General features: G+C 42.1%; 1 protein-coding gene and 1 pseudogene across 5 annotated transcripts in view; both read left to right on the plus strand.

Annotated features, from left to right (window-relative positions):
* The window catches only part of ZNF697 (zinc finger protein 697), a 46,578-nt gene extending 40,502 nt beyond the window's left edge, over nt 1-6,076 (plus strand). For 2 of the 5 annotated variants that reach the window (XM_072644535.1, XM_072644536.1), the window contains 2 exons: nt 718-981; nt 2,527-6,076. In XM_072644535.1, the coding sequence (XP_072500636.1) occupies nt 753-981; nt 2,527-3,935 (1,638 nt within the window). In that variant the 5' untranslated portion in view covers nt 718-752 and the 3' untranslated portion in view covers nt 3,936-6,076. Of the gene's footprint in view, nt 1-717; nt 982-1,088; nt 1,266-2,526 lie in introns of those variants that run through there. The other 3 variants (XM_072644537.1, XM_072644538.1, XM_072644539.1) reach the window with 3 other exon arrangements.
* A 420-nt stretch (nt 6,077-6,496) lies between these two features.
* On the plus strand, nt 6,497-16,528 carry LOC140527538 (zinc finger CCCH domain-containing protein 15 pseudogene; annotated as a pseudogene).
* Nucleotides 16,529-20,163: the final 3,635 nt, after the last annotated feature.

Raw genomic sequence — 20,163 nt, forward strand, 5'->3', positions numbered from 1 at the left:
AATTTGCATCATTTCAAAAAAATATAAAATTGATTAAATAACATCTTAAATTTAATAATTTACTGTAATTTGTGGGGTGTTTTCTTCCTGTATTGAAATCTTGATGATGTAATGTTGTGTCATATAACTGTATAGTATCGTAAAGTCATTACACACACATGTTCCTGCCCATGCATGCTAGACTTCCCTACAATGCACCATATGCTTGGCTGCTGACACTTGTTTGTTAAGACCTGTCAGCAGACTTGACCGTTGATTGATTTATAACTTGCATTTTCTGTCTTTATTTGAAAAATAATGTAATCACTACAACTTTAAAATGAACTTTTCCTCTCTGGTCCATATATTTATCTTCTCAGGACAAACCCAGATGTCACCTCTTCCATGAAACATTTCCCTCATACTCTCCCTTCTACCTCGAATGTGAGCTCTTCCTCTTTACATTCCTAGACCACTTTCCTCACATCTCGCCGTTGTGCTTTTCTCATCCTCCCTTTAACCATAGTTATTTGCTTATTTGATCTCTTCCCATCATTGTTCATTTGTTTGTTCCTTGAGAGCAGGACCTTTGTTCTATCTTTGCATTCCTAGTATAGTGCCTTGCCCCAGTAGAGCCTGGATATATGTTTGTTGAGTTGTTGAATTGAATTAATGAAATCTCCCACAAAATCATTTAACTTTTTATTTTTGTGTGTTTGTATTTTTGTATGTGAGCAGGAATCTCTGATCAATTCCTGACCTGGTTTTCCCGGATGGAACAAGAGGAAGAACTGGGTGTATCTGAACTCCAGGACTCAGGGGACAGGGGGATGGGCTCAGATATCGAGGACTCGGAGGAGAGGGGGATGGGTTCAGACCTGCAGTACATGGATGAGAGAGAGGACGACTCGGAGGAGAGGGAGGTGGGCTCGAACCTGCTGGACAAGAAATACAGAGAGGAGGACTCAGAGGAGAGGGAGATGGTGACAGACATCTACACAGGTGAGGAGTACATTATATGTCAAGCTGGAGTTTCCATTGAAGCTGCCCTGAGTACGTTCAGTTCTAACTCCTCTAGTATTGTAACCAGCAGTTGCATTAGGTGTTGAATGAGGCCTCTGGGGGAGCCTGAGGCAATATGGGCTACAGTACCACCAACATGCTGTGGAGACCCAGCTTGGCATCTCCTTCCGTAACACCTGGATGCTGCCGTTTCCTAGCTCTTTCCAGTGTCGGGCCGAGAGTGGATCCTTATCCTCAATCCAGACCTGATTGAGGTGATGCTGGTAGGTATGGGGGAAGAGACATAAATGGAAGGAAGCTGTGACTTGCTTCTTAGATGGAAGGGGTATGCTTTGCCTTAGTCTTCATAAGTTGGTATCTTAGAACACTGGCTGGCTTCGTTACACCTCCTGGGTTCCCAGGGTATGGAAGTTACACAACATGCCTCATGACTGGGATATTAAGACTTAGGTTCTTTCCTCTAACACATTCCCAGCCTTTTCTTCCAACCCCTACAGTGCAGAGGGGCATGCAGCTTTTCCTAACCGAGCAGCCTTGAGCTTAATTCTTGTAATACCTTCTGCTTGGGAATAAGAAGCAAGAAACTGGATGAAGTCTGGCCTGGACCTCTAACCTGGGCCTTTAGCTTTGCTCTTTGTGTTCACTTTCTAGCTCTGTTCTTCCCCCATGGATGTAGCATTTTGCAAAATATGCTTCATAGTCATGTTTTTTTAATGATGAGATTAAATATGGGAAGGAAACAGTGACCTAGAGTAAAGTTGGTCAACCCCATGATCATGCTTCTCATTAAGCTTATTTCTCTTATTTCTTCTCCCCTTTCCCTATCTTTGGTTGTAAAGATTTGGAGGCACAGAAGGGTGAAGTGACTTCCCCAAAAGTCACCTAGTGTGTGAGTGGCCAAAGACTTGGGCCATTCACACATTTATTTTGACTCAATTTCCAGGCACTTTGCTTGGTTCATTGAGACATTATATAGAATGACTAATTGTATTTTGCAAAGTGCTTGATACTTCCTCTTGCTCATTCATCTGTTATGGCTGAGGGGATAGTTATATTTTCTGATTTTCAGTTTTGGGACTACCTTAGAAAGGTACAGAGAGGTTTTTTGAATGGCCAGCTTCTTCCCCTGCCTGGAATCTCCCTCTCTACAGCTGCTCCAAGAGCCCAAGAGGGGAAAATATAAATTGAGTCTCCTCAAGTTCCCATGGAGAAAGTGGGGCCTCTAGGGTGGGTGGGATATAGTTTGCAACATCACTTCACCTTGGTGATTGAGTGGGATAGAGGACCTTCCCTTGGGTCTTATTGACCAGTGACATGAGTCTTTTCTTTCCCCAGGACCTTCTTCAAAAGAATTTGATGGGAGGGTGATGTTGAAAATAGCAGTCTGGAGATAGGGTTGAGATGGGATATCTTACATTTTTTTTTTTTTTTTTGAGATTAGTGTTTGGCTTCATTTGGTTTTACAAAAAATTCCTCTAAACTCAAAGGAAAATAAATCCTACCTGCATTCTTTTTTTCCCCTAGCAGATGACAGGCTGCTCAGTGAGGAAGAAGAGGCAGCTCTCCATGAGGAAAATGAAGAGGATGTGGAAGATCCTGAGGTGGTGGAGATGGGGATGTTCTCAGGACTGTCCGAGTCTGAGAGTATAACCCAGAGCCCCAGGGAGGAGGATGAGAGTGCTGGAGAGAGCCGACTGGAGGAAGAGGAAGAGACTCCAAGTGTGTCCTGGAGGAGACACCTGTCTGTAGGGAAATGCCACCGGGAAGGCAAATCCGTTCAGCGCCGTTTCCATCACCTCCATCACCCAATGGCTGTAGACTTTGGGGAGCTCAATAGCTTGATGGCCAGCATCATGGAAGCCCCCACCATCTGTTCGGATTGTGGCGAAAGCTTCAGCCCAGGCACAGCCTTCATTCAGCACCAGCGCATGCATCGCCTGGCTCAAGCGGCCGCAGTGGCTGGTGTCCAGCCTTATGGCTTTGCTACAGAATGTGGGGGAGTAGTGGGGATGGTGGGACTGGGAGGGACAGGGACCTTGGGCTCTGTATTGCCTCGGACCCCAGGAGAGAAGCCATACCGATGTGGAGAATGTGGTAAAGGATTCAGCCGCAATACATACCTGACGAACCACCTGCGCCTACACACCGGTGAACGCCCCAACCTGTGTTCTGACTGTGGCAAGAGCTTCAGCTGGCGTGCAGACCTGCTCAAACACCGACGTTTGCACACGGGGGAGAAACCTTACTCATGCCCTGAGTGTGGGGAGGCCTTCAGTCTCAGCTCCCACCTTTTGAGCCATCGGCGGGCCCATGCTGCAGCTAATGGAGCTGGGGCAGCTGTGTTGCGACCTTTTGCTTGTGGGGAGTGTGGTAAGGGTTTCATGCGGCGCTCTCATCTGGCTAACCACCAGCGTATCCACACTGGTGAGAAGCCCCATGGATGTGGTGAGTGTGGCAAGCGCTTCAGCTGGCGTTCTGACCTGGTGAAGCACCAGCGTGTGCATACGGGAGAGAAGCCCTACATGTGCTCTGAGTGTGGGGAGACATTCAGCGTCAGCTCCCACCTCTTCACCCACAAGCGTACCCACTCAGGTGAGCGCCCCTATATATGCAGTGAGTGTGGCAAGGGATTTGGGAGGAACTCACACCTGGTAAACCACCTCCGGGTACACACTGGGGAGAAGCCATTTGGTTGTGCAGAGTGTGAGAAACGCTTCAGTGACTTTTCTACCCTCACCCAACACCAGCGCACCCACACTGGGGAAAAACCCTATGCTTGTGTCGAGTGTGGCAAGAGCTTCATCCAAAGCTCCCACCTCATCCGCCACCGCCGCATCCACACTGGAGACAAACCGCACAAGTGTGCCAGCTGTGGGAAAGGCTTTCGCTACAAAACCCACCTCGCCCAGCACCAAAAGCTACACCTCTGCTAGGACTGGCAGGGAGTGATGGGGGTGGGGTACTAATTTGGGAGTGAACATGTGGGGAGGAGGGCACATACTCTTTTCCAAAGCAAGGCGTCTCTGAGAATTGGATAGTATCTGGGTAGGCTTTTGTAGTAAAGTTGAGGGGTAAGGTGGAACCCAAGAGTATCTCATGGGGACATTCGGGGAGGAAGAGTTGAATAGGGGGTTTTTTCTAGTAGTGTTACAAAAAAATTTTAGGAGATTTGTAATTTGTCTCTTTGCTCCCTCTCATGAGAAAAGCAGTTAGAGTGAGCCACACAGTTAAGTGCTTTATTGAATACAGTCTTTACAAGTGGTTGTTTTAGAGTCATTAAGAAAGAGGGTGGAGGCTGAGGGGGTAGGGAAGAGAGAAGCAGGGTATTAAGAGGGAAGGAGTAGAAATAGGATAACAACAAATAGGGTCTTAAATCAGGGAAGTGTGTGGTTAGTACTGAAGTGAAGGGGGCGTTTAAGATCTTCCTGTAACAGGTACTCTCATTAGAGTGGTCCATCCTCTCAGGACCCCCTACAGCCACCTGCATATCCTTTCTCTTCAACTTTGTCTTTTGAGCCAGGTATGTGGAAGGGAGAATTTTATTTACTCCACCCATCCCCTTTTTCTCTGGGCCATATTTAGCTGCTATTTTGAGGCTTCCAGGGCACATTTCAAGGGAGAAGCATCTGCAGAGAAGGAGCCACTTTGTTCAGCGTCCATAGCCAACCCAGCTTTGGCTTCAGTTTTCTGGTATCCTCACCTGGTCCTCATCAAAGCCCCTCTCCATGTACCAAATATTCCTACCCTCTGTCCTGGAATGTGCTAGGTCCATGATTTATATTAGACCACACGTGTGTAACTTTTAATAGAAGAGGAAACAGCCCAAGTCGGGAATTGTGGTGTTGTTTCTCCTCAGTACAGTGTACTGCTTGCTTTCCCATGTAAACATCAGATAATCTTCCTAGTGGAAACCCAGAGAGCATTGTCCACTAACTTTGCTGCCCCATCCCCCCCTTGAGGATCCCAGGAGAGCAGATACACTGAGCCCATTGTCCTTTGGTTCCTCTCTCATTTTGCTTCTCACTTCTGCCTTTTTCACTTGAAGATGAAAGAGAAACACTGGGCGTTAACTTCTCTCCAATACTGCTTTCCTCTGTTGTTAGTTCATAGAAGAAATATGGAGGATGTTCTCTAAAATCTTGTTTATGGTTCCCACAGTGGGCAGTGGGTGAGAAAAGTATAAACGCAAACTCTTACCTAGCAGCAAACACTGCATCCCGTAGGTGCTGAAAAGAATGCCAAATAGCACTTAGATACTTAGAAAGGTGCGCTATCATTTTTACTATTATTAGCCATTCATCACATTGCTTGTAAGATCCATCAGTATTATGGGCCCCGTCTTAAAGAAGATTTAAGGCATCAAAAACTGATCTCAAGAGGTGTGAGAGTGTCAAATAGGTCTACTCCGGCCTGTGCTTTGCATTTTGACTACTACCAATTAATTGTTGTCTATTTCAAGAGCTTTTTCTAAATTTCTCCTTGTGTGGAAAAATCTAGAGCTACTCTAGAAAGGAACAGGGCAGGTACTTCCTCATTTGTAAGATGGACCTTTGTTAGCCATGTGTTAACACCTTTCCTCAGAAAAGCCTTTAGAGTGGGAACAAGTAAGAAAGTGGGGCTTCTGAGCCAGTATCCTGTATTGTCCCTTGGACCTGTTTCACAGACTCATTTGGCAGTTCCAGCATGGAGGGAAGGAAGCTCCAAGATTATAGTCATTTTGGCTCTTTATGGTCTTGGCAAAGGTTGTCTAAGGATTTCCTTAGAAGTAATGTGGGCAGTTCTATCCTGGGAGAACTCTGGAGGAACTATAGGAAAAAAGGCATTTCTACACTGCTACAAATAAAACAAAAAGGCATTTCATTTTTAATTGAATTCTGTTGAGAATTCTGGTCTATTGTACATGCCCTGATGACTTTGTACTACTTGGGTCTCACATGGAAATGAACATTTGAATTATGAATGTAATTTTGGAAGGCATTTTGTCAAAAAAAAAAAAACAAAACTAGGGGGTAATAAAAGCAAAACAGGTATCCAATGATTATCGTGACTTAACAGTCTAAATTTATAGCTTTAAGGAGAAAAAAACAAACTTCTCTTCTGGATGCTTCTTGGCTACATTGTTTATTGCTATTTACTAGTAGGCCCTCTTGATCATGGGCCATTTCTCCAGTTTAGGAAACCAGGTTTTTGCTTCTCTGCCTTCATATAACAATATCTCTGAAAGAAAGTGGTCAAAAGATCAACTCATTATCCCCTTCTCTGGGAATTTTTTTGGGCCAGGAGTGGTGGGGAAGAGGGAATAGATTGGAAATTTATCATTGAAATAAGTTGGGTGGTTGGGGTTGGGGGGAGGGGGAGGTTTCTTTAGATCTCATTTACCAGTACTTCTTGTCTCATTCCCACCGAAAAGAGTCAGCTACTACTGTTTTGCCCTACTTTATGTAAACAAAACATTTCAACCAAAAGGGGTGGGGTGGGGTGGGGTGGAGTTGGAGTTGGGTAGGGTAGGGAGCAGGGACAAACCAAACATAATAACAGTTTCTCTCCTGATTGATTCTATTTTACAATCAATGATGGGACCTTTCAGGAACTCATCTGTAAAGAGTTCAATCCCCCCAAAAGTTTTCAGTTTTATGTCTCTAGTTTTCTTTTAGATTGTTCTTGAGTTATACCCTCTCTGTGGCACCCTTGAATGTGTTACGCAGTATGAAAATAATTAGTATCCATCAATTCATTTGTCACCACAAGGTCAATTTTTTAAAAACTCTGGGTTCTTTAGGAGTTTAGTCAAGTAGTTTTAACTGAGATTAAGTGGTTTTTTTCAAAGCTCGTGCATGGATTTGGAAACAAATGAGATGAGAATTTCTATCAATACTCTAAGCTTGCCCGGAGCTGTTGCAAAGCCCCTCTGTGGGATCTCTCCAGCTTCATCAGAGGCTATGCATGTGTCATTTCAATTAAGAATTTGTTTTTTAGACAATCTGAGCTGTCATTTTTGAACTTGTACACATTTGAATGCAGTGTAATTTGTGAAAATGATAATTTAAAGTACTTCAGGATAACAGGTGTTGTGGATGGGGTGGGGGGTGTGGAATTTCCTTACTGTTTTCAGATTGTTTTTATTTAATAATGGTTTTCTGGACAATGTTTTGGTATTTGACTACCAGTACAGTGTATTAAATTCATAAGATGTTGATCACGTGACTCCAGTTTTAGTATTTGTCATTTAAAGTGCCTATTCCAGATCAATCCAAGTCAATCTGGTCTAAGATGCTCAAGGTGACATCATTACTAACAAGTGACTCTTGCTTTGGAGGATTCAGAAATAGGGTCATTCAGTGTTTCACCCTTGTCACAAATCTGGAGGAGTGTTCAGGTCAGCAAATTCAACACACATTTAATTTACTGAGCCCATACTCTCTGTAAGGCACTCCACAGTACTCTGGTGCTACAAAGATGTAACTAGATATCATTCCTGCCCTTGGTCCTCTTCAGGCAGGTTTACCAACAGACAAAAAACATAACTACGGCTATAATTTTCTAGTAGTAGAAAATCTAATCTAGAGAGAATGATGTCTTATTCAAGTTAATACTGTGAGGTTAGGCCTTCCTAAAATGAGCCAGTCCTCTCTATGTTAAGTGGGATAAGCTAGGTATTTGAGAAATTAGGAAGGTACATTTTCCTACCAACCTTGTGAAAACCTTGTGAGTTTGGGACATGAAGATGTAGAGAGTGAGAAGGAGTGGTGGAACCAAGATGAGAAAGAGTGATATGTACTGTTTCTCTTTATTGATAAACATTTAATTGCTCAACATGAGATCCCTACAGTGCTAACTGATGCCTTTTCTCTTTATGTCTGTCATTTCTAGATCCAAGTTGAACCCTTTTTTGCGACAAAAAAGCAATTCTAGACTTCCCCTGCAGCCTGATGATATATAAAGCCTGGCCTTAGTAGTCTCCCTCTCTGCCTGTGGGTGGGAGGTCTTGCTTACCTGCTCTAGAATTTCAGTTTAGGAGTTTGTTTATATTGTGTATATTATTTATAAATTTATGGTCATTGTGTATATTCTTTCAGTTCATCTTTGCTGGGCATCATTGCAATATAAATCTCATGTTTCTCATTTCGTAAGTGATTATTTTGAATTATACAATTGTATTGCATTCATATGCTGTAGGTTTTTTAGCCATTCCTCAGTTGCATGGTACCCACTTCATTTCCAGTTCTTTGCTATCATAAAGAGTGCTACTCTGAAGATTTTGGTATATGTTGGACTTTCATTTCTATATTTGACTCCCATGGGATATATGCCCAGTAGTGGGATAACTGGGTCCAAAGATTTGAACATTTAAATTTTAAAAATAGTTTATTGATGTCTTTATCACCAGTTTCCCCATATCTCCCTCTTCTACCCCCTTCCCAGAGAATCATGCCATATAACAGTGTTTTTAATGAGAAGGAAAAGAAATCAATAAAATGATCTGATACATCAAGGAAATGTGAAAGTATATACCATACACCACACTAGTGAACTTCTCTCCTCTACATAGAGGTAGAGTGGGAATGTCTTTTTAGATCTCTTCTTTGGATCCCTGCTTATTCTCTGCAATTTTTAAACAGTCACTTTTGGCCTTTTTTTTTAAATGGTTCTTTCCATTTACATTTGAGTAACTATTGTGTATGTATTTTCTGGCTCTTAACTTTACTCAGCATCATTAATCTCTGCTTCTCTGTGTATCATTTCTTACAGCCCAGTAATATTCCAACACTTGTTAGCATCATATGGATGTCAGAATTCTAGAGAAAGACTAAAATTGCTGTGGTTTGGGTGCATTTTCATTTCCCTGGAGCCTGCTTTTATTTCATGCTGAGTATGCCAGGTTCTGTGTCATGGTTACAAGGAGACTTGAAGATGTTTGAGTGATCCTTGGGAGAAGAGCCATGTGCTGGGACCTCAGGGATTACAGCCATTCAGTCAGTGATGCCTGCCCTGAGAAGGCCATTATCTAATGCTCATGCTCCTAGACTGATAGTAACCTATACAGATCAATTCTTGATAAACTACTGCTGTCACACATTATTTTTAACCTAAATTTTATTTTCAGTGGTTCCAGTAATACCATGGATACCTGAAGGGTCTATAATTTGATCAACTTGATTCCACCAAAGCAGATTACGACCCCTGTGATTTGGTAGATAGTTTTTAGGGGTGGCTGAGGCCTAGTTTCATCAACCTGAGACTGGACCTTTTTGATGTGGAGCCTCTCTGACCATAGTGAAGCTGGTCTTTGGGTGACAAGAGTTCATGATTCTCTACTTCCCAGCTGGCATTGCTTTGTTGCCTGCTTCCACCAGTTAGGTGATTCCCTAGGATACCTTGGACCAACCTAAGTTGCTTTTTCCCCTTCCAAAACACAAATTGTCCATGAATGGAATGTCTCATAGGTACTTTAACATTGGGGATCTTCCAGCAGATTGAATGATTGCTTATAGAATGTGTTATCTTCCTGAAGATAGTTTAAAGAAAGCAGGAGGTCTCTGAGGTTTCCAACTTTTAAATTCTCTGTGAGGAGAATGCCTTTGAGAGATTGTTCAGTAATGTCTCAAACTGCAGAGTTTGAATAGAATAAGTATTTGGATTTAGCAATTAATAGATGGTTGGCAAACTTGGATTTGAGCAGTTTGGATATTAGTGGTATTGAAAGCCAGCCTGCCAAGAATTGAAAAAAAATAGAAGAGAAATGTCAGTAATGACATTCCCTTTTTGTGAGTTGGATTGTGAAAGGTAAATGAGATGGAGGATAATAGCTTGACCAGATTGTAAAGAGGTAGGATGAAGAATGAATGGGTTTGAGAGCAGAAAGGCAGAGTTCATCCTATGGGGCAGGCAGAAGCACCTGGGCCTCTGGGGCAGCAACAGAGGGGAGAGAGTACACAGGTTCAGAGGGCTTGCCCTAGACTACTACTTTTTGGAGGCTGCATTCTCTCCCCCTCTGTCCTCCTTGTCTCCATTAACCCTAAACGGGCTGAGCAGAGCCATACCCCAGGAGCATATGAGGTCTTTGGACAGAAGGGAAAGCCCTTACCTGGAGTCTGTCATTTGTGGAATGAGAGCATCCTTTAGCAAGACCAGAGGACACCACAACTCCTGGGCTAGAGGCCAACAGTCACCTTAACTAGAAACTCCGAATTAACTGATGGTACATGACCATACTGGACAATGCTAGACATTGAACCTGTCTTTTGACATCTTTGCTTGTTTGCTTCAAAGTACTTAGTACTGTACTGTCCTTCACTCCTGATTAACACTGAAGTGACTGACTGCTGCATTCAGGAGATGTATACCAAACCCAACTAGGCTGACCTTGACTGATCCTCAGTGAAACCCAAACAGAAACTTTAACCAGGGCTTCCTTCCCAGCCCACCCTAGGTCCCTGCACTCCCCAAAATGGCTAATTGAAAGCTCCTCTCCTTACCCCCACCCCTTCACCACCATCAGGTGAGAACAGGGATATCTCTTGCAACCCTGCTTAATATGGGAGAGAGATTTTGACTCCACCCCAGCCTTGGTTACCACTCAGATTCCTGCCACCCCCAAGCTTTCCCTTCTGAGCAGAAAACGTGTGGAAGGTTGTAAAGTTGATGACTTCCTGAATCCCTTCCCTTCATGAGAACAGGGCCAAAAGGAAGATTTGGGTCCTCCCTTGTCAGCCCTGCTTCTATATCTCTACCTTGCCCTTGATGGCCTGTTTCACACGAGGTGCTCTTTGGTCTAATGGTCTGAAAATGTCCCCTTGCCCAAAGGTACAAACATTTTTTAAAAAAAGTGTGGGTTCTCCCCTCTTCTCCAATTAGCAAGCATTTTATTTTTCCTAGCCCACCACCTTCCCATTGGTGCAAAAGTAAGGAAAACAAAACTCTTGTAACATACACGGTCAATCTCACCAAAAAAAATAAGACGGAGATATTAAAAGATTGTGATTGAAGAGAAGTTTAAGTATTGTGTCAGATCAAGTGATATTTGGCATTCCTATAGTATTTTATGCTTTGAAGAAAAAAAGTTGCATTCTTACAGCATCTCTGGGAAGTTAGTTATCCCCCAGTTTACAGACAGAAAAGTCATATAACTTGCCCAGTGTTACAGCTAGTGTGGTCTCAGAGGCCAGATTTGATCTTGTTTTCCTGACTTCAGGTCCAGTGATATGGTGACACCTAGCCATCTAGTACCACAGCAACTAAAGGTGGCAGCAAATTCAAGAGTGTTACTACATTATTGTGTGGCTGAACAGAATGGAGCTGGAGGTCAGGAGTTGAAGTTGACGTGCAATACAATGTTGGAATGAACATGTCAATGAACACTGAACCCCAATACATGGATAGAAAAGACTGAGTGAGCAATGTACTGAACTTGAGAAAGGCGGGAGTTTGACCTGATACCAATAGATGACTGCAGTAAGAATTCGGATTTGCCCATGGTCACCAACCTAACATTCCAGGTAGGATTTGAACCCAAGTTAAAGCCAGTAGGGAATGAGTCAGTTGACAGGAAAAGCTTGAAATTAGTTGCTTCTCCTGGGTGGGGAGGAGTCCACAATGTTCCATGGTACCAGTTCTGACTTGTCACAAAGGTTTTGTTTCACTTTTTTTTTTCCTGAGACATGAGTGACTCGTCGTGCTAGGCTGTGGTAGCCTTCTTTCTTCCCCTCATTTCCAGCTGGCCCTAGAGATTCAGTCAGTGCCTGGATCCTGGGCCCTCTCTGTGATGCCTCCTAGGAAACAGGTTCTGGCTGGGGGCAACAAGAAGGCAGCAGAAAAGGAGATCAATGAGGCCAAAACTTTTGGCTTGAATAAGAAAAGGGCAAAACAGCTGAAGTTCATCAAAGCTGTGACTCATCAGTTTAAATTTGGTCAACAAAGTCCATGACAGGGTTCAGAAAATGAAGGCGATAAGAAACTAAACATGAAGAGAAGAACTTCAGAACTAAATGAACTGAAAATAAGGTGCTGATCCTAAATCAGTAGGATATGTATTATTCAGGCAAGGGCAGAGTGCTAAAATACATCTAAGTTTTCCCATGATTTGTTTCTGAAAAGAATATTTGAAAAATGAAATGTTTATATAGATGCAAGAGATGAAGAACTTGAAAAAGAAAGGTACCATGGATAACTGGGATGAGAAAAGGCTGGAATAAATGAATTACAAGCATGATGAGGCAGAAAAGAAAAAAAAACTCAAGAATATACGTTTTCTTGGTGCTATTGAAAACAAATATGGATGATTCACAATTTGCCTTGGAGGTGGTAATTATATATTGCCATGCTCTCCCTTCTGATTTTGTATTTTCTTTTTTTAAAAAAGACAATTTCATCTTTTCTTTTTATTAGATCTAATAGAGAACATTCTTCATTAGGAACAAATGTTACCAAAATAACTTTAGAGTCTTTCCTTGCATGGAAGAAAAGAAAAAGAAGAAAAGATTGAGAAGCTTAAGCAAGATATGGAAAGAAAAGCAGCCTTTTAAAACAGGAAAAGCACTAGTGATCATTAGTCTTGAGTATTGTGAATTTGTCCTAAGCTGGTTGATGATGAAGAAGCAGATTATATTCCGTGCACTCAAGGAAGAGGTGGTGACAAGATAGAAGATCTGGTACAAATTCCAACCAGTATGTCCCAAAGGATGAGGATAAGACAGGTACTACTGTGACTAGTCTTGAAAGATTCAATACATATACTTCAGTAGAGAATAATAATAAATTGAGTGAAGCTTCAGGAGGCAGGGCAGAAAATTGAGAGCAAGTGACTTGGAAGAAAATAATAAAGAACAGGAAAATGAAGTTGTTGGTGCTGTTCCTATTTATTAAAACCTTTTGGAGAGAATTTGGGTGAACCAGAAGAATTCAATACACTTGATTTAGACAAAGGACAGCAAGCAAGTCAGATGATCAGCTCAGTGTAAATTGAAAATTGACTAAGTGAATTTTTTCCACTTGAATTCTTAATGAGAATGTTTATGATTTCTCATACTGATTGTGGGAGGGCACCTTCTCCCCTCTGCAGAAAAAAAAGAATATTCACCCTTATCACCTCTATTCTGACCTGACTTAGTTCAGAGTTAGGTTGTAAGTAATCTGAAATGTAATGATTACAGAAAAGATTTTTTAAATGATTGAAATAGGAAGTATAACTGCTTTTTTCCAGTTTGTGAGTTTCACTGGTATGTGTTATTACCAAGTACAATATATATAATGAAAATATCCCTTAATTATATTGCATCTTTTTAATGAGATTTGATTTACTTTATATTTACACACAACACGCATGTATATCGAATGGATGTTAAAGGTGCAATTTCTTTAAACTGACAGCATCATCTGGAATGCTGTAAGCCTTTTTAAATTTTCCCTCTGCCTTTTTTGCTAACCAAGTTGTAAAATAAAGAACATCAAATGTTAAAGTCAGAAAAAGAAGTGATATTCTCATTGAAAATAAAAGATCAAGTCAGTTTTTTTAAAAAAAAATAGAGGATACAGAACTCCAGGTCACATAAGCAACAAGATGGCAATATAAACATTTTCTCCAATACCCATGACCTCTCAGATCGCTCCAGAACAGAAGTTATGTGCCAAAGACAAAGGAACTTTGCTATTTCCATGGTCCAGGACACCAAAAATCCAAAACAAAGTTTAAAAAAACAACTCAAAAACTGATGCTCACTAATCTTGAGCTCATTTATGACTCCTCCCCCACCTCTCACTACCAGCATTGAGGTTGCACTAGTAAACCCAAGAACAAAATAGGCCTACATCAAAACCCCTTCCATACATATCCCTTCCCACTCCCTGCTAGTGGTTTGGAGATGCAGCTCTTTTCCTGGCCTCAACAGCCAACTTGGCCTCAAGCCTTTTAGGAGGAAAAACTTGCCCCGGCTTGCAACCCAGAAGCACCAATGCTGCAAAGTTATGAACTGCTGGTGCCAGGCCCAATAGTTAATCAAAAGAGGGAATGGGATAGGTCTTTGGGACAGGTGACTGTGCAGAGCACTCCACCGAACCTGAGGACAGCATAGCACCCAAATGGGGCCAGTGCTGATCACTCAAAAGTCAGTTGGGACAGAAACCTTGGCTGGTGATCCATGAATTGCCTAGTATATGAGGAGGCTAAGACACTGAGATCTAGTGCCCAAGGAAACCTCAATTAGAGGGAAGGGAATCAAAAGTCATGGATAAGGAAAATAAGGCAGAGGGGGGACTGAAACTACCAAAGATTACAGGAAGAAATCTCAAAGACCTCGAACATAAATATTAACAACAGAAGGAAAAATGGCCGCCAGGCCTAGTAAATGATTTCAGACATCTATGAAGAAATACTGCAAAACAATGCAACAATTGATAAGACAGAGGACCTTCTGGAATTTGAGAGGAACGTGGAGCCACAATATATTGCTCCTAAGTGATTTACAAGAGAAATGAGAATTATGAGCAAAATTCATGTCCTATATAGCAAAAATAATCAGAATAGAAAAACTTGAATACACAATGGCAATTCTCACCAAAGAAACAAAAGAGAAAAACACATTGGGAATGAAAATAAATACACAGAAGTGAAGGACGATCTGTGAGAAGAGAAGCAAAAAACATTAAAAGAAACTTACCTGTAAAACACATGAACCTAAAAAAATAGGATCTTTTTTTTTTTTAATTTAGCTTTTAACATTTATTTTCACAAAATTTTGGGTTACAAATTTTCTCCCCTTTTATCCCCTCCCCCCCCAAACCCAAGCATTCTAATTGCCCCTGTGACCAATCTACTCTCTCTTCTATCCTCCCTCTCTGCCCTTGTCTCCGTCTTCTCTTTTGTCCTGTAGGGCCAGATAGCTTTCTTGACCCCTTAACCTGTATTTCTTATTTCCCAGTGGTAAGAACATTACATTTGATCCTAACACTTTGAGTTCCAACTTCTTTAGCTCCCTCCCTCCCCACCCCTTCCCCTTGGAAGACAAGCAATTCAATATAGGCCAAATCTGTGTAGTTTTGCAAATGATTTCCATACTAGTTGTGTTGTATAGGACTAACTATATTTCCCTCCTTCCTATCCTGTCCCCCATTACTTCTATTCTCTTATGATCCTTTCCCTTCCCATGAGTGTCGACCTCGGATTGCATTCTCCTCCCCACCCTGCTTGTGCCCCTGTCCCCCACTCTCCTGTATTAAGAGATAGGTTTTCCTATCAAAATGAGTGTGCATTTTATTCTTTTCTTTAGTGGAATGTGATGGGATAGACCTCATGTTTTTCTCTTGCCTCCCCTCTTTATCCCTCCACTAATAAGTCTTTTGCTTGCCTCTTTTATGAGAGATAATTTGCCCCATTCAACTTCTCCCTTTCTCCTCCCAATATTTCTCTCTCACTGCTTGATTTCATTTTTTTTTTAAGATATGATCCCATCCTCTTCAATTCACTCTGTGCACTCTGTCTCTATGTATGTGTGCGTGTGTGCATGTGTGTGTGTGTGTACTCCCACCCAGTACCCAGATACTGAAATGTTTCAAGAGTTCCAAATATTGTCTTTCCATGTAGGAATGTAAACAGTTCAACTTTAGTAAGTCCCTTATGACTTCTCTTAGCTGTTCAGCTTTTCATGGTTCTCTTCATTCTTGTGTTAGAAAGTCAAATTTTCTTTCCAGCTCTGGTCTTTTCATCAAGAAAATTTGAAAATCCTCTATTTCATTGAAAGACCATTTTTTCTCCTGAAGTATTATACTCAGTTTTGCTGGGTAGGTGATTCTTGTTTTTAGTCCTAGTTCCTTTGACTTCTGGAATATCCTATTCCATTCCCTTCGATCCCTTAATGTAGAGGGTGCCAGATCTTGTGTTATCCTGATTGTATTTCCGCAATACTTGAATTGTTTCTTTCTAGCTGCTTGCAATATTTTCTCTTTCACCTGGGAATTCTGGAATTTGGCCACAATGTTCCTAGGAGTTTCTCTTTTTGGATCTCTTTCATGCGGTGTTCTGTGGATTCCTTGAATATTTATTTTGCCCTCTGGTTCTAGAATCTCAGGGCAGTTTTCCTTGATAATTTCATGGAAGATGATGTCTAGGCTCTTCTTTTGATCATGGTTTTCAGGTAGTCCCAGAATTTTTACATTGTCTCTCCTGATTCTATTTTCCAGGTCAGTTGTTTTTCCAATAAGATATTTCACATTATCTTCCATTTTTCGAATCTTCACGCTATGTTCTGTGATATCTGTCTTTCTCATAAAGTCCTTAGCGTCCATCTGTACCATTCCAGTTTTGAAAGATCTATTTTCTTCAGTGAGCTTTTGAATCTCCTTTTCCATTTGGCTAATTCTGTTTTTGAAAGCATTCTTCTCCTCATTGGCCTTTTGAACCTCTTTTGCCAATTGAGTTAGGCTAGTTTTCAAGGTGTTAATTTCTTCAACATTTTTTTGGTTCTCCTTTAGCAGGGAGCTGATCTGCTTTTCATGCTTCTCTTTCATCCCTCTCATTTCTCTTCCCAGTTTTTCCTCCACCTCTCTAACTTGATTTTCAAAATTCTTTTTGAGCTCTTCCATGGCCTGAGCCCATTGGGTGGGCTGGGACACAGAATCCTTGATTTCTGTGTCTTTGCCTGATGGTAAGCATTGTTCTTCCTCATCAGAAAGGAAGGGAGGAAGTGTCTTTTCTCCGAGAAAGTACCCTTCAATAGTTTTATTTCTTTTCCCTTTTCTTGGCATTCTCCCCAGCCAGTGGCTTGACCTCTGAATATTCTCCTCACACCCACCTTGCCTCCTGGTCCTCCCAGCCAGCGTTTGGGGACTGAGATTCAAATGCTGCTTCCAGCCTTAGGGCTTTTGGCGGGGGCAGGGCTGCTATTCAGTGTGAGAATTAAGTTCAGATGGTCAGGTGGGGGCAGGGCTGCCTCTCAGGCTCAGTTCCCTCAGGGGGTTTATGCACAGACCTTCCACAATGGATCCAGGCTCCCGCCTGCTTGGGGAGCCCCTGTCTGCAGCCGCCTCTCAGCTTCTATCTCCCGGGGGGGCCCGAGCCATGGGGGCACCCCACTCCCCTCTCAACCCGCCAAAGAGACTCTCTCACCGACTGTCCTCACCTGTGGGTGGAGGGGCTTGTGCCGCCACTGGAGATCCCGTCTCTGAAGCCTGCTCGGATCTGTACCTCTCGGAGCCGAGGCTGCCGCAGGTCTGGGCTGGGCTCCGCGTCTGCAGCGTGACGGACCTTTTGCGAGAGGTTTGCAGATCCCTCTGTGGGTGGAGGGACCCGCGTGGCCACAGGAGATCCCGTCCCCGTAGCCCACTCGGATCTTTTCCTCACGGTATCGCAGCCGCTGCAGGGCTGCACTCAGCTCCCAGTCCCGGCGCCCAGTCCGCAGCGCGAAGGACCCCCCGCGAGAGGTTTGCAGGTCTCTCCGGAACAGAAATCTCCCTTGCTCCAATATTCCATGGCCTCTGGGTGCAGAATTCGCCGTAAGTTACTCCCCTCTAGCCATTCTGTGGGTTGTGGGTTCGGAGCTATGTGTATGTGCGTCTTTCTACTCCGCCATCTTGGCTCCGCCCCCCAAAATAGGATCTTAACACCATAATGAAGTAAAAAACAGGGCTTCCGAACATAGAAAATAAAATTCCAGTTAAATAGATCAAGATAGATCTAGATCATAGATCAAGTCCAGGAAAGAAAGGCTGCAAAATCCAAGACACAGTGATTAAATTGAATAATTCAGAAACAAGTTCTACAGGCCACCAGGAAACATGCCTTCAAAAACAAAGGAAAGGACATTCAAATAATGCAAGACTTCTACGCCCACTACAAAAAGGAGGAGGGAATGAAATGAATTCACAACAGCAGTAGAGCTCAAGATAGAGTCCAGGGGGACCTATACAGCAAATCTGAGTTTAACCATACAGGATAAAAGATAGATATTCAATAATAAAGAAGAGTTTGAAACATTTTTAGGAAGAAAGCCAGAACTGAAGAAATCATTTCTATCTCAAACACCTCAAACAACAGAAATGCAAGGAGTGAATTAATGAAGACAACGGTAGCAACAGAACAACTTCTGAAAGACTAGCAAGAGATTTCTTCCTATGTACGCAAGGAGACAAGTGAAAGTGGAAATCTGGGAGAGACAATAGTGAAGAGATGCGTGGTGACATTAGGGACGGAACCTGGTTACACCTTGTCTACTGTGGGACTGCATTGCAACATGGAAGGGTACATGAAAAGGGTGGGGAGGGGGATGGGAGAGAGAGGAGTGAGTGAGGCACTAGTGTCAGACCTTGGTCTAGTAAGGAGGGGAAGGTAACCTTTGTGGTTTCAGAAAGAGAAAAGCCTAGACAGGAATGGGTGAGGAGGAGAGGGGAGAGATTGAAAACAAGGAGAAAGGAAGGAGGCCTTACTTGGGAGATGGGAAGGAGTTTCATTGATGCATGCTCCTTTGGGTGAAGGGAGATGTGGAATTTACACTGCATAAGGTCTAGGGGGAAGGAGGGGTTGGTGCCTGAAAAGACTATTTGTCCTGCATTGGGAAGAGTTGGATCCCCTGGGGCACCGGGCACCCGGCACCTGGAGGAGTGGGAGAGTATGGGCCCGGGGGAAGGTTTCTAGGCAAATTTAGGAAAAAGGGTCAACAAGCAAGGATATAAATCAGGTGGGGGGGAAGAAGGGATGTGTCCTGCCATGGGGTAGTGTCCTCTCTGACACCTGCAATAGGCATTCTGTGACACACAAAGGAAAAGGGATACATGAGGCAAGCTCTTCAAGGCAGTGATAGAAAGCACCTTAAGGGCAGAGCCTAGAATGGACACCTCGGAAGGCCTGATTGAAGACTACTGAGAAAAGAGACCAGATGATTATAGGGGTCATGAATCTGAGAATAAGAAGCTTGAGTAAATGGAAAAAAGAAACTAAGTAGTGAAAAGTGAAAGAAATCATTTTTTCAAAAGGGGCACAAAAATGAAATATTTTAAAAACCTAATGAACAGGACTAGCCTAACAGGGAGGAGAGGAAAGGGGAATCTACCCAAGGGGGAAAAGAGGGTAGAGATATATAAGCCGATTAAAGGTAAGAAACTAATAAAACCCTAAAAGAAGAAGGATAACAAGTGAGAAGAGGGGATCTAAGGTGAGGGGAAACGAGCTAGTGGGGACAGGGCCACCAAAAAAAAATTAACTGAAGCAACATTTAATTACAGCAAAAGAGGGGGAAATGATAAAGCCCAATTTTAGAAAAAGATGGAAGAAAATATAAACCTAAACTTAACAATTTAAATGTCAATGAATTAATCCAATGAAAAAGTGACACTGGATAAGAAAACAAACCTCTAAAAATGTTGTTTATAAGAAACATGTTTGAAAAAGAAAGACATACACAAAATAAAACTGAGGGGATGGAAAAAAATTTTTTTTTTTTTTTTACCATGCATCAAATGAATCCCAAAAAGCAGTTGTCATCATGCTATAACAAAGCAAAAAAACAAAAACAAAACTTAATTTTAAAAAGATAAACAAAGATGCTATACTATGCTGAAACTAACCATAGACAACAATCATCAGTAATAAACATGCATTAAATTTCTTAGCATCCAATTCATAAAGAAAACATCTCAGTTTCAAGAAGATAGTAACACAATAACGACAGGAGGCTTCAATACCCCTCTATCAAGTTTGGAAAAGGAAAAATATGGTACTGAACACATTTTTCTCACAGGAAAAGAACTTAGCATATTTTTCTGCACCGCTTGGAACTCTTACAAAAACTGACCATGTTCTAGGGCACAGAGATTGCAAACAAATGTAAAAAGGCAGAAGTAGTCAAGGCCTCCTTTACAGACCATAATACAATAAGAATAGAAATTGGTTTAGGGACCACAAATGAAAGATCCAGACCCAAATGGAGACTTAACAATGAAATCTTAAATAATCAGTGTGCCAAAGAACAAGTCATAGAAACAATAAAAAAAAAAAAATTTACAGGCTTACAACCATATATTAATAAGATAGGAAAAGATTAATTGAATATGCATTTTAAAAGTTAGGGGATCAATAAATAAACCTAAATTAAGCACTTTTTGTGATGGCTAAGAATTGGAAACAAAGTAAGCTCATTGATTGGAGAATGGTTAAACAAAGTGTGGTGTGGGAATATA

Source organism: Notamacropus eugenii, chromosome 2 (genome assembly GCF_028372415.1).
Source record: "Notamacropus eugenii isolate mMacEug1 chromosome 2, mMacEug1.pri_v2, whole genome shotgun sequence".
Classification (NCBI taxonomy): Eukaryota; Metazoa; Chordata; class Mammalia; order Diprotodontia; family Macropodidae; genus Notamacropus; species Notamacropus eugenii.